This window comes from Spermophilus citellus (genome assembly GCF_964194105.1).
Source record: "Spermophilus citellus genome assembly, chromosome: 2".
NCBI classification, from domain to species: domain Eukaryota; kingdom Metazoa; phylum Chordata; class Mammalia; order Rodentia; family Sciuridae; genus Spermophilus; species Spermophilus citellus.
In genome coordinates, this window is record NC_138183.1 from 207,703,624 (window position 1) to 207,716,831 (window position 13,208).

The 13,208-nt window shown below is 43.1% G+C and overlaps 1 protein-coding gene across 1 annotated transcript in view; it reads left to right on the forward strand.

The window, feature by feature from the left end:
* The window catches only part of SPON1 (spondin 1), a 279,589-nt gene that overhangs the window by 162,704 nt on the left and 103,677 nt on the right, over positions 1-13,208 (forward strand). The window contains exon 6 of the mRNA XM_081279190.1: positions 9,534-9,682. Within this exon, the coding sequence (XP_081135316.1) occupies positions 9,534-9,682 (149 nt within the window). The remainder of the gene's footprint in view (positions 1-9,533; positions 9,683-13,208) is intronic.

The window sequence follows — 13,208 nt, forward strand, 5'->3', positions numbered from 1 at the left end:
GGATCCATAGGTTGATATTTTTCATCAAATTTGGGGAAATTTCAAGCATTGCTTATTCATATTTCTCCAACCCAATCTCTCTGTTCTCGCCTAGGAGGACTCCATTCAAACCACTTACTTTTATTGCACAGGTCACTAGTAATACAGTTCAATTTGTTTTAGACTTTTTTTTCTCTGTACTTCATTTTGAATTGTTTATATCACCCAATCTTTCAGCTTACTGATGTTTTCCTTTGCTGTGTCCAAATACAGATAATATATTTTTCAGTTCTAGAATTTCCATTTGGGCTTAAAAAAAAAAAGTTTCTATTTCTCTGCCAGAATTCCCCATCTGTTCATTCATCATGTCCATCTTTTCTTTAAATTTTTGAACATACTGATAATACCTGTTTTACAGCCCTGATATGTTATACCCAAATATCAGTCATCTCAGCAACTGTTAGCTGCTTTTTCTCTTGTTTGGGTCACATTTTCTTCTATACATATTTATTTATTTTTCATTGCATGATGGACATTGTTAAGGCTACATTGTTGAGTATCTGGGCTTTTTTTTTTTTTCTTCCTTTAAAGAATATGGAGTTCTGATCTGGCAGATGGTTAATTTACTGGTGGATCTGCTTGATTCCCTTTCAAGCCGTGTTCCTAAATTTTGTTAGGCTAAGTCTAGAGTAGCCTTTACTCTAGTAAGTTGATTGCTAGGTTGTGGTTTTTCTAGGCTCTCAATTGAATGCCCAGGTGGTCAACAAAGCTTCTCTAGTGCAGATAGTTAGAAGTCCTGTATCTCTAGCATTGTGTCACCTCTGTAATCTCAACTTGCGTTTATCAGTATGGTATCACACACACACACACACACACACACACAAACACACACACACAAACACATGCACATACACACAAACTCAACTCAACTCTTAGCTCCCCAGTAGCTATTTTCTGTCAGCCCTTGTGGAGTCTCACCCTGCCCTGTGCATCTTAGTGTTTGGTCAAAATTTTAAGGGAATGCCTATGCATATTTCTGAAGCTTCTTCACTAGGTAGCTCCTGCCTTTGGGGCACTCTAACCCATAAATCCTACCTACTTCAGCATCACCAAATGCCCACCCTTACCTCCTCAGCTCAGCCAGTTGCCCGTTCTCTTCTGTTCTCTGCTCTGCTCTACCTTCCTGCACTACAAATCAGAAAGTGTCCTGGCAGAAGTCCAGGGGTCATAGTCCTTTGCTGTCTGTTTTCTGACATCTGAAAACTTTGCATGTTTTTCTCAGTTTCACAGTTACTTCTGTCTACAGGAGTAAACCCAGCACCATTTACTTCATCAGAGTCAGAAGCAGACGTGAAGTGAACATCTATAGATTTGGGGACTGTCTCTAAATAACGTTATCTTATTCTCTACTTCACATATTTATATGTGAATATCTTATATTTTTATAAGATAGTCATACACCTTCATGTTCCACCTGGCTTACTGATCTCATTAGTCCTCATTTATCCTTTATAAATACACACACACACACACACACACACACACACACACACACCCATGACCTACTACTCATAGTTCACAGTGTACCTCTTCTTTTTCTAATGCCCCTGATTGTGCACCTACCTATCCTTCTGAAAAACAAAATTGCCTTTTCTCAATTCCCTATCTGTCTTGCTAACTTGTACTTATCCTTCAGAATTTAACTCAGCTGTCATCTCCTCCAGGAGACGGTATCTCCTCTGGTACTATCATAGATAAATGTCCCCTTCTTTGTGTTTAATATTCCACTTGCGTTTATCAATGTTGTGTCACACACACACACAAACACACACACACAACTGTATTGTAATTGCCTGTTATGACCTGTCCTTTATGTCCTTCAACTCATCCTCTAGATAACATCTCAAGGACAGGGATCTTGGAGTTGCCGCAGCCTGGCAGAGATTTTGGCAGACATTTTATACAATGGGTCACATAAAAAATATTTTAGAGTTTTTAGACCAGACATCTTCTGTGGTAACTACTCAACTTGGTCACTCTACCATGAAAGCAGCTATAGACAATACAGAGATAAAATGTAAAATTCAAAACTTCATTGGAACAAAAACAGGCAGCTGTAGCTTGATGATGTGTTGTTAGCAGAGTATTATACCAGTAAATGTTCACTGAATGAATCAGTAGAATAGATAGAATCTTATTACTGAAGACCTCTGAGGAACTGGAATAGAATGTAATCATTTTCATAAGTGCAAGATCTTCCAAGGAATGAAAAAGTGACACTTGAGACCCGAGAGAAGAAAAAAAATGGTTGCTGAATGAAGAAAGAAAATCGAGGAATTTCTGGCCTCATTGACAGAGGTCCTCATGCAGAGTTTTTGCCATACTGGAAAGGGTTGGTCAGAGTGAGTCTCTGCATCAGCCAAGAGCAGGAAGACCCAGAGAGCAAGTACAAACTGTGTCCTGGGAAGCACCCAGGGGCACACCCAGAGAAGCCCAGCTATGTATCCAAATCTAAAGCAGTGGAAGTTAAACAGATCCTGGGCCTGGGTCTAGGGTGAGGGTAACAAGGCCATGCAGGAAGTGAGATCCAGGACAACTTATGAATAGCTCTGGAAGGTTCACAATATTTTTTTCTGGCCACATGGTGCATGGATGAGTTTATGGATGGGCTGACCTTGGCCTTCTCAGAAGATTTAAGTAACAAGGTCATCTACTAAGAGATAAAGCAGGAAGGTGAAGATAGAACTTAGAGGTTGGAGATCTATTTGGTGTAGTAAATTCCATTAGGGCCCAAACCAAGGATAAACTGAGAGTGTAATGAGTGAGGCTGAGGTTGGACAATAGAAGGCTGCAGCAACCCAGTCAGTAAGGCTGCAGGACATTCGACCATGGAGCACTATGAATGGATATCAAGGAAATGAATGGGAAGCTATTTCAGGACTAAGGTTGGCAGGGGATTGCTGTCACTGGCCATGAAATCTGGGCAGTCACTGAACACCTGCTATATCAGTTGGGGTTCTTTATGGAAGCGGAATCAATAGGATGTGTTTGCACATATACAAAGATATTTATTATTAGGAATCGGCTCAACCAATTACAAAGACTTATAAGTTTGCAATAGGCAGAGTTAGCAAGCTGGCAACTGGAGAGCCAGTTGTGTGGTTCCAGTCTAAATCTGAAGGCCTGAGAACCAGTAGAATAGATCACATATTTCTAACCTGAAGACCAAAAGGCTCAAGACTCGGGAAGAGCCAGTATATCCACTTGAGTCCAAAAGCAGGGGGGGAAATGATGTCCCAGCCTGAAGGCCATCAGGCAGCAGGAACTCCCTTGTACTTGGGAAAGTCACTCTTAGTGTTCTATTCAGGTCTTCAACTTACCAGGTGGGCCCGCCCACTCAGAGAAATCCATTTTATTCCACCTACTGATTCAAATGTTAGCTCTATCCCAAACGTCCTCACAGAACCTCCTGAATAATGTTTGACCAATGCCTGAATCCCTCACACCCATCAAGTTGACACTTCAAATTAACCATCACACCTGCCACGTGAATGGCACACCTCACAGAATCCACCTACTGTGCAACATCCCTCTTCCAACACCAGATGCGAGGCAGACATGGTTCTTCTTTGATGAATGCTGGTATGTTGGCAACTTTGTGAACAATGGTCATTTAGCGCCAGTGATGACAATAGAAAAAAAATGTCAGGAAAGACATTACCACACATATATATTTATGGTATTTCCATGGAGTCACTTTTTAGACAAATGTGCCTGGTTGAATGTCAGCATCTCCAACTTGCATGTCTCATCATTTCATCCTCCCAGATTCCCATTGCCTCTGTCCCATGTAAGCTTATCCAAGCTAGAGAGAGTTGACACCTAGACCCAGAAATGTAGAGGCCCCCAGAAGCAGTGAGGGGCATGCTAAGTCAAAGAGCTGTGTCCTTCCCTAAGAGACAGAAGGGTTGGTGCCAATCTGCTTCTCTGCCTGCTCTGGTTTAGATCTGGAATGTTCTCCAAAGGCTCATGTGTTAAAAGCTTGGTCCCCAATATAGCAATGTTCAAAGGAAATTTTTTTTACAACATGATTGGATCCTGAAGGCTCTGACTTCATGAATCCGTTGAAGGGTTCATAATTGAGTAGATTACGGGGAGGTGGTGGAAATTGTAATGGATGTGATATAGTTGACAGGACTGAGCCCTTGGGAACTGTATCTTGTCCCCAGGAACCCTTTCCTCTCTCTCTCTGCTTCCTACACCCCACAGATACCAGCATCTTCACTTAACAACTTCTGTGATGTTGTATTAACTTACTTAACCTCCTCAAGTCCAAGTTTGCTCATGTAAAAAAAAAATAAGAATGATGATAACATCAGTATCAAAAGAGATTTCCTTTTGTGTCTAATGAGATTATACAGATCACATCCTTGGCACAGCACCTGGCACACAGTAAAGATCCAATACATGTTAACCACTGTTATATCATTCTTACCAGAAGGAATCTTCTATCCTGTTTGCCCCTTCCCTAAGGCCAAGGGCCATGATGGGCACTCAGCTGTCTCCACAACTGGTCCTGACCTTCTGTGTCATCTAATCTCTTGGTATTCTAACTCTGGTCCACCAAATGTCTCTTTCATTTCCTGCCTTCCCAGAAAGATAAAGGGAAAAGGGTGAGTGTTCTGGAACCAGAGAGACCGAGGTTTGAAACCCAGCTGTGCTCCTCCCCAGCTCTGTGAGTATGGATGTGTTCCTTTAACTCTCTGGGCCTCAGTTCCCTCATCCAGCACATGAAGATAAGGTTGTCATGAGGATCACACAGGAAAGCACACTCCTATGAGGCTTTGGGTCTTCTTATCTGAGCTGTTAATAGGATTCCTGCCCCTCCTATCCCGCCCATCTATCTCCCTGGCCTGTGTCCTCCCTTCCTTCTATTTCTCTGAATCTCTGGGAGCCCTCCTTCCGGTGGGAAAGTGTTCTTGCTTACCTACCTTCTTTGGGATTCTTGTGGATTCCCATAGTGCTCTCTATCTGAAATCATACTGAGAACTTTGTTTTGTAGTGTTTTTACAGATTTCACAGTTCTTTCCAAAACCAGCCCAATTAATTTGCACAACTCTGGGAGACAGTCCAGACTTGTAACTATTATCCCTATTTTTAAAAGGGGTGGAAAGGCTGGGGGTGTAGCTCAGGAGTAGTGTCCTTTCCTAGCACATGTTAGGTCCTGGATTCAATTATATGTGTGTGTGTGTATATATATATATATATATATATATATATATATATATATATATATATATATATCTGAGGCTCTAAGAGATTAAATGACTGATGCATGATCACAGTTGGAGGCCTACAGACAAGTCTTCCAGCACTGGGTCACCATGCCTTTCTTTCCTGTACAACTGTGCACCTGTGTGACTGCCACTCACCTGGCATCTATGCCCATTCTAATGTTGCAAATTTTTTCTCCATCTGTACCTTGTCCTCTCCAGGGAGGATGTATTCTTGTCTCTTCCTGTCATTGAGTACATTGCACATTCCTGTTATTTGGACAATGTCATTAAACGTGTTGAAATTTGAATGAATGTGTCATGTTGCAAAATCACTGTAGGAAACTAACAACTGTATTGTATTGTCATGAGGATCACACAGGAAAGCACAGTCCTATGAGGCTTTGGGTCTTCTTATCTGAGCTGTTAATAGAATTCCTGCTGTTCCTGCCCCACCCATCTTTCTCTAGAGGTTGAACTGGTACAATGAAATTTTATTCAAGAGTAAGAATCATGCCAGGTGTCATGGCACACATCTATAATCCCAGCAACTTGGGAGGCTGAGGTAGGAAGATCATAAGTTCAAAGTCAGCTTCAGCAACTTAGTGAGGCCCTAAGAGATGTAGCGAGACTCTGTCTCAAAAAATGAGAAAGGTATGAGGATGTGACTCAGTGGGTAAGTGCCCCTGGGTTCAATCTCTGGTAAACCACCGCCCCCTGCCCAAAAAAATAGAAGAAGAACCATAAAGATAGACTCTGGTCTGGAGATACCTGCTTCTCTGTACTCAATTCCTTGGACTTTGATTCCTTGGATTAGGGCATTAGGAATTAGCTGCTTCATTCCTGTACCCTGCATCCGTGTTCTGTAATAACCCTGACAAGCTAGATTGTAATTAATCTGCTATCCATCTGTTTCCCCACCCCCAGACTGAGAGTCCCTTCAGGGCAACTGCCATATCCTATTTTTGTCAGTGCCCATGGCCTGCCACTGTGCTTGGCACACCGTTAATGGAAGTTGAATGAATAAATCAGAAAGACCCATCTGGGCCCTACCTCTGATCCCATGATGTGCTTATTCCCATTGTACTGCTCATCACATTCCATATTATGCATAATTTCTTATCTCTTATTCTGAATTAAGGACAGGTTTCAGGTTTTATTTATTTTTGAAGCCTCCCTACCAACCATGAAAGAAGGAAAGCATAATTACCGAATTACTGAATTCTCTATTCTGGGCCAGTAGTGATTCCACCCACATGATCTCATTTTTAAATAACATCATTAATAACATATTTATCATAATAGGTCAATAAGGTAGGCATTAGCATCCCTGAATTATAAAAGAGAGAGCTGAGACCCAGAGAAATAAAATAATGGAATCTGACCAAACTTACACAGCCAATAAGTGGCAATGCTAGGACTCAAACCCTGTATGTTGGCACTCAGACCAAGGTCTTTTCCGTATTGCTCATGGTTTGTTTTAATAGCACACAAGATAGCTGAGCCCTTTAACTTAGCAGGTGTCAGGTGCTCTGCTGCACGGAGACTTGAACTTCATCACATTGAATCAAATCTGTGCAAGTCTGCTCCCTGATCCTTGGAGCACACATACTGTCACCTTCCCATTGGATTGCCTGCATGAGCTGCTTCTGGAAACATACGGAGCACCCCCAATGCCTCAGGCCCAGTGCTGAAGACGGACCCTCAGAGAGCTGAAGTCTAGGGGGACAACAGAATGTACCAGCAATAGAAAATAGGATCTGTGGATGGAGAGACAGGGGAGAAGAACTCACATATGCCTGAGGTGGTCTTGGGAGGCTTCCAAGTAATTCATGAAGGAGGAATAAGGGATGGCCAAGCCAAGCGAGAGGTGAGCACAGAGGAACAGCATGTGCCAAATCACTGAGGTGCAGAATTACAGGTAGGACAGGCCTGGAATGAGGGGTATTTTTGTGTAATAGCACAGGGGGTGCAAAAGATGATGAATCTGGTCTCCCTGTGTTCAAATCATGAGCCAAAGGTCGAAATAGGTTACCAGCCCTTGTTTCTACATAAGCTTGCTGTTAGCTTAGATGACAGTTTGGGACATTCTTTCGACCGAGGAAATGAATTAGAAAAGTAGCTGGCAGCATCTCCACCTGTGTTCTTTAGGTATATGTGGGATGAACATGAAGTTTGTATTTCTTTGATGTGAAATGATGAGCAATTGGGCAGACCCACAATGGTGATGTCATCTGCTTGGGGTTGGGCACGGTTGTCCTCAGTGGGCCAGAAGGGTGCAGCCTGGCTTTATTCCCATGTTCTTTTTTGGTTTTGTTATTCTTTGTAGGTATACATGACAGTAGAATGTATTTTGACATATTATACACACATGAAGTTTAACTTATTCTAATTAGGATCCATTCTGGTGGTTGAACATGATGTGGAGTTTCACTGGTTGTATATTCATATATGAACATAGGAAAGTTACATACAATTCATTCTGTCTTTCCTATTCCCATCCCTCTCCCTCCCCTTCAGTCCCCTTTGTCTAATCCAATGAACTTCCTTTCTTCCCTCCTGTCGGATTATTGTGTGTTAGCAGCTGCATGTGAGAGAGAACATTCAATCTTTTGGTTTCTTGTTTGGGTTTTTTTTTTACAGGGGGAGGGGTCTTATTTCACTTATTTCATGATAGTCTTCAACTCCATCCATTTACCAGCAAAAGTCATGTCATTCTTTTTATCGCTGAGTAATATTCCATTGTGTATATGTACCACAATTTCTTTGTCCACTCCTATGTTGAAGGGCAACTAGGTTGGTTTCATAGCTTAGCTATTGTGAATTGAGCTGTTATAAACATTAATGTGACTATGTCACTGTAGTATGCTGATTTTAAGTCCTTTGGGTATATACCAAGGAGTGGGATAACTGAGTCTAATGGTGGTTCCATTTCAAGTTTTCTGAAGAAGCTCCATATTGCATTCCAGAGTGCTTGCACCAATTTGCAGTCCTACCAGTGCCCCTGAAGCAGAAAGCCCTGGGGATAGCAATGGAGCTATATAAACAAGACCTATTAAGAATCATTTTTGTAGATGGGATGGGCAGGGTGGAATGAAGAGATCTGCCCATTCTGGGTGTCAATATGGTAAAACAAAAACATCAGTCATTTCACCTAATTCAATTTTTTTCCTTTAGTGTGCCAAAAATTTCTTTAGCTTAAGACTTTGTAAAACCAACCAAAGAATGCCTGAGAATTGAGCCAATCCTGTGATAAACTATATGTGACTTAGTCAATGATAAATATAGATGCATCCATATTTATTGCATGGAAAAATAAGTCCAATATGGTGCTGATGTTGACGATCAGCTCTTTCTTCCTTGCAAACTTGGATAAAATCCTCAAGTTCTGTCTCCTCATGCTCTTATGTTGAGCATTAATTCCCTCCTGCCATCCTGCTACAACAACCACCTCACATGAGCACACCAGACCACTGTGGACTGGTCACTTCCATACGTCCTGTCTGTCCTATCCTTTGGATATGGCTAGCCTGCTTGCCCCTCATACTGCAGTGCATGCAAAAGCCAGGTGAAGACCATCACACTCATCCTGAGAATTGCTGCAGGCTGTTCCCCACACACCCCTTAGCTTTTGCTCTTGCTCACCTCCCCATCTCTCCACTTCAGTTTTGCTCCCTCCAATGCATCCTCCAAGCTGCTGCCTGGATGATTTATCTAAAATTCAAATGCAATCATGTCCCTCCCCTGCTCACAACCCTTCAGTGGTTTTCAGATCCTTTCAAATGACACCCAAATTCCTGAAGCATTTAGAGCAAGGCCATTCCTGAGCAGGCTCCTTTCTACCTCCCTGGCTTCTTCTCCTAACGTCCCCTTGACAGCTTGTGACACAGCAATGCTGAATTACTGATGACTCTCCAAACACACCATGTTATTTAGTGTTTCTGAGTCTGCCAGAAATAGCCTTTCCTCTCCAATCTGCCATACAAATCTGATCAGCCTTTAAAATTCTCTTAACGGAGGCCCTCCCAGACAGAGGGCATCCCTGGGCTACCTCTCTGTCTTGTGCGGACACCTGCTGTTGGCCTGTCTGCACATTCCCCAGACTTGCTTGTTCATAGGGACTGGGCATGTCACTGAACAGCAGTGAGCCTAACACGGAATAGGTGCCTTCTCTGTGCCCCTTGACTTACTGTTCAGTTATCTCTTCTCCCCATCATTTGAGGGTCTCCTGTTTCAGGCACAGCCACATTGATATCTCTGCATCCCAACTGACTTTCCCAGGTCGAGCCAATCACTGGTCTGCGATCATCGGTGGATCCCACTCCAAGAATTACGTGCTGTGGGAGTATGGAGGCTACGCCAGCGAAGGTGTCAAACAAGTTGCAGAGCTAGGCTCTCCCGTGAAGATGGAGGAAGAAATTCGACAACAGGTAAGAACAGAATCACAGACTAACCAAAATCCAAGAATGCAGTAAAGCATCCCTTAGATTTCTCATCCAAGTCCTGAAAATGCAGTACAATGGGCTAGAAGAAAACCTATGTGATGAGTTTGGGGTTTTGTGTTAAGGGGAAGACAGGTGACAAGTGCCTAGGTTATTGTCTCAGGTTTTCCTGACTTCATTCTGTGTTTGTCAGCCTGTGCTCCATGCTGCCGCTGTGGCCATTGTTGGGATACCATGTCTCTGGCCCCCCGAGAGTCAAAGCAGTGATTTACAGTTTTTTTTACTATGATCCTTAGGGGATGGGAATGATGCTCAAGCTGTCTAAGCCAAATTGTCACTTCTGAAAATAAACCGTGGTGTATTGGCACATGCTTTTTGCAACTGTGACTTGAGGTTTTTGATAAATTAGCTGGTCATCCATCATCATCACAGTGTGCTGAAGCCTTCTCTGTGTGCCCTGTCACACGGGCCCAGGAGCTGCTGCAGGAGCTAGCCCCCAATCATCCCACCGAGAGCTAAGGGAGGAAAGGCCCATCTTGCCAACTTGTTTGGCTGAAAATGCCATTGTTCCTCATCAAAAGCCAATGTGTCTGACACAAGAGAGAGAGGGTGAGGTGAGACTCTTGGAAGAGGCGAACAGTTTGTCAACAGCTGTGTGCTGTGGAGAGGCAACAGCCTAGCTCCAGCTATCGCTGCCCATCAAAGCCCCTCCAGCCTGAGAGAGCTCTGGGAGCAGCCCCATCTTACTGCCCACCAGGTGTTCTGGAGGAAAGAAGGAAGAAACAAACTATTCTTTGGGAGTGGTCATCTCACAGCATGTTTACTGAGAGGCCATCGCCCTCCCTGTGCTCCTGTCTGATGTCTCCTGAAAACATGCAGGAGGCCCCTCACACATGGATGCCCACGTGACAAGATATGCAGGTGCTCAGAGGCCTTAGTGGTGCCAGGGCAGCATGGGGACAGCTGAGAAGCCCCCCCCCCGTCATGACTCCGAGCTCTCTGCAAACCTGACTAAAATGAATGTAGCAAAGGTCACTCTGACTCCCACTATAATGGCCAAAGAAATCCTTCTGGACCAAAGTTGAAAAATGCCCAAGAATGTGTTCCTTATTAATTTGATTTTAAGTCTTTTTTCTTGGGGGGAAAAAATGTTTGACCAGATGTTTTAAGACTGCACGCTATTCATCAAAATTTGGCCATCTACCTCCTCTGAGGTTCTGTGACTCAGGCTGCCGTGCCTAACAAGAGATGCCACTCCAGGCAGAGTCACAAGGGCTCCATATTGGTGCTAGTCTGTCTGGCCTGTCATGGGTGAGACTCTCTTTCTGGGATATGGAGAGTCCACGTTCCTGATTCTCAAGCTTGGAACTGTGACCCATAGACTTGTCCAACTCTGTGATATGGGATATTGAAAACCACTTGTTACAAATAATAGTTGAAATTCTAAAGTTAAGGGGGGTGGGGTGACTCAAAATAGAGTAGGAAGGAAGAGCATGAGAAGAAGATTACCACTAAATAGGGAAGAGAGGTTGGAGGGAATGGGAGAGAGAAGGGGAATTGCACAGAAGATGAAGGAGACGCTCATCGTTATACAAAATACATGTATGATGATGTGAGGGGGAAGACAAAAGAGAGAGAGAAATGTGTCACAGTAGATTGGGTAGAGAGAGGTGATAGGAGGGGAGGGGAGGGGAGGGGGGATAGGAAGGGCAGCAGAATACAACAGACACCAGTATTGCTCTATGTATATACGTGGCCGTATAACCAATGTGATCCTGCAACCTGTACATGTGGAAAAATGAGAATTCATACCCCATTTGAATCAAATGTATGATATGTCAAGATCATTGTATTGTCATGAGCAACTAATAAACAAAAAGAAATACTAAAGTTAACAAATAAATTAGATCAAGGTCAAGGGTATCTTCATAATAATGTCAGTCTCACTTATTGGCTGTCTTGGGAGTTTCTGGAGAGAAGAGAAGCATGCAGGATTCATACAAACCTAGGATTCCGTGGCACTGATGAACACTGTCCTATGTCACAAGTATAAAAAGGTTGGAAACTCTGGGATGGGACCCTAGCCTTAGGATTTCCCTCTTAGGAGAGTGTTCTTTGCTTAGGGTGATTCTCACCAGCATGCCTGGGGCTGGCCTATACAGCACTCAGGCAGAGTCTGCCTATCCCAGTTGGCTACCGTCCCTGACATAAAGTCATATAATCGTAAGTTTAATTGTGAAGACAACCCAAGGGAAGGAGCAGAATGTGCCAGTGTCTATCACTACTGTGGAGGGTACTAGACATCTATTGTTAGCTCCCTTTACATCCAGTCTAACAGGATAATATTATTATCCCAGTTCTACAGATCAGGAAACCAAGGCCTGTTTAATTGCAGAAAATACCAGAACCCATGCCCAAGTCTGTCCATCTCCAAAGCCTATGCATAGTACAAAAAGTATAATTTGTGGGGCTCAGTGCAGACACGGGGTTCCTTATTCAAACTTAAGAATTTCAAGATGGTGATGCTGCAAAATTTCAAAGCATGGGGCCCAGGGAGACTGCACAGGTCATAATACCCACAAAGCCAGCCCTACCTGTACACCTTCCCTGCCCACTCCGCTGCCCTCCAGAGGAACTCCTCTCACCAGCCTCTGGATGGGACCTCTGCTAGCAGCACGTCAAGTTCCCAGCTCCTTGAAAAGTCAGCTGGGCAGAGTAATTTCAGGGTCCCTTCACTTCTATACAATTCATGGCCCTGAATATTGTTCCCAACAAACACATGACTTGTACTTTTGTCTAAGTCAGGCAAGAAACAACATGAAAGGAAGCACGGATATGAATCCTCCTAGAATATAAAAGTGTCCTCGAGATACCGGGGGACTTGTTTGAAAACATCTACAAACTAACAGTGTTCTCAGCACTTAATACTTTATAGCCTACCAATGTTTCTATCAAAGAACTGGAGTCCAACTATGATGAAAATAAAAAGCCCTCTTTTCCCACAAAGGACATTTATATGTTTACCAGCATTTCTTTTATTATAGACTTATCACTCATGGCAAGTTTCAAGGGCATTAAAAATCACAATAGGGACTGTTGGAGGTAAATTTTATGCTAATGGCTTTCAAAAGCAAATGAATAAAAATACTAATTCTATTAGTAGTAGAAAATTATGATACTATTGAGTATAAATCTTAATGTTAATACAACTTCAAAATGCCAAGAAAATTGATGAAAAACTATAGCAATTCTTGGCAGTAATGGTGCTGTGGCTGGAGAAGGTGGCTGGAGAGGGTGGGGGAGAGGCAGGACATGCACCCACTCTTAGGGAGATAGAGGTAATGCCTCCCAGTAGCCACTGGGGCCTGGGAATTGGATATACTGAGCTGGGTTATTGGCCATTTGTGTTTCTTCTATTCTGACCATTTGTCTCCTTTTAAATTGGATGATTTGCTTTTTTGAGTTTCTTACGTATTCTGGATACTAATTCATTGCGAGATGAATGGCTGGTGTT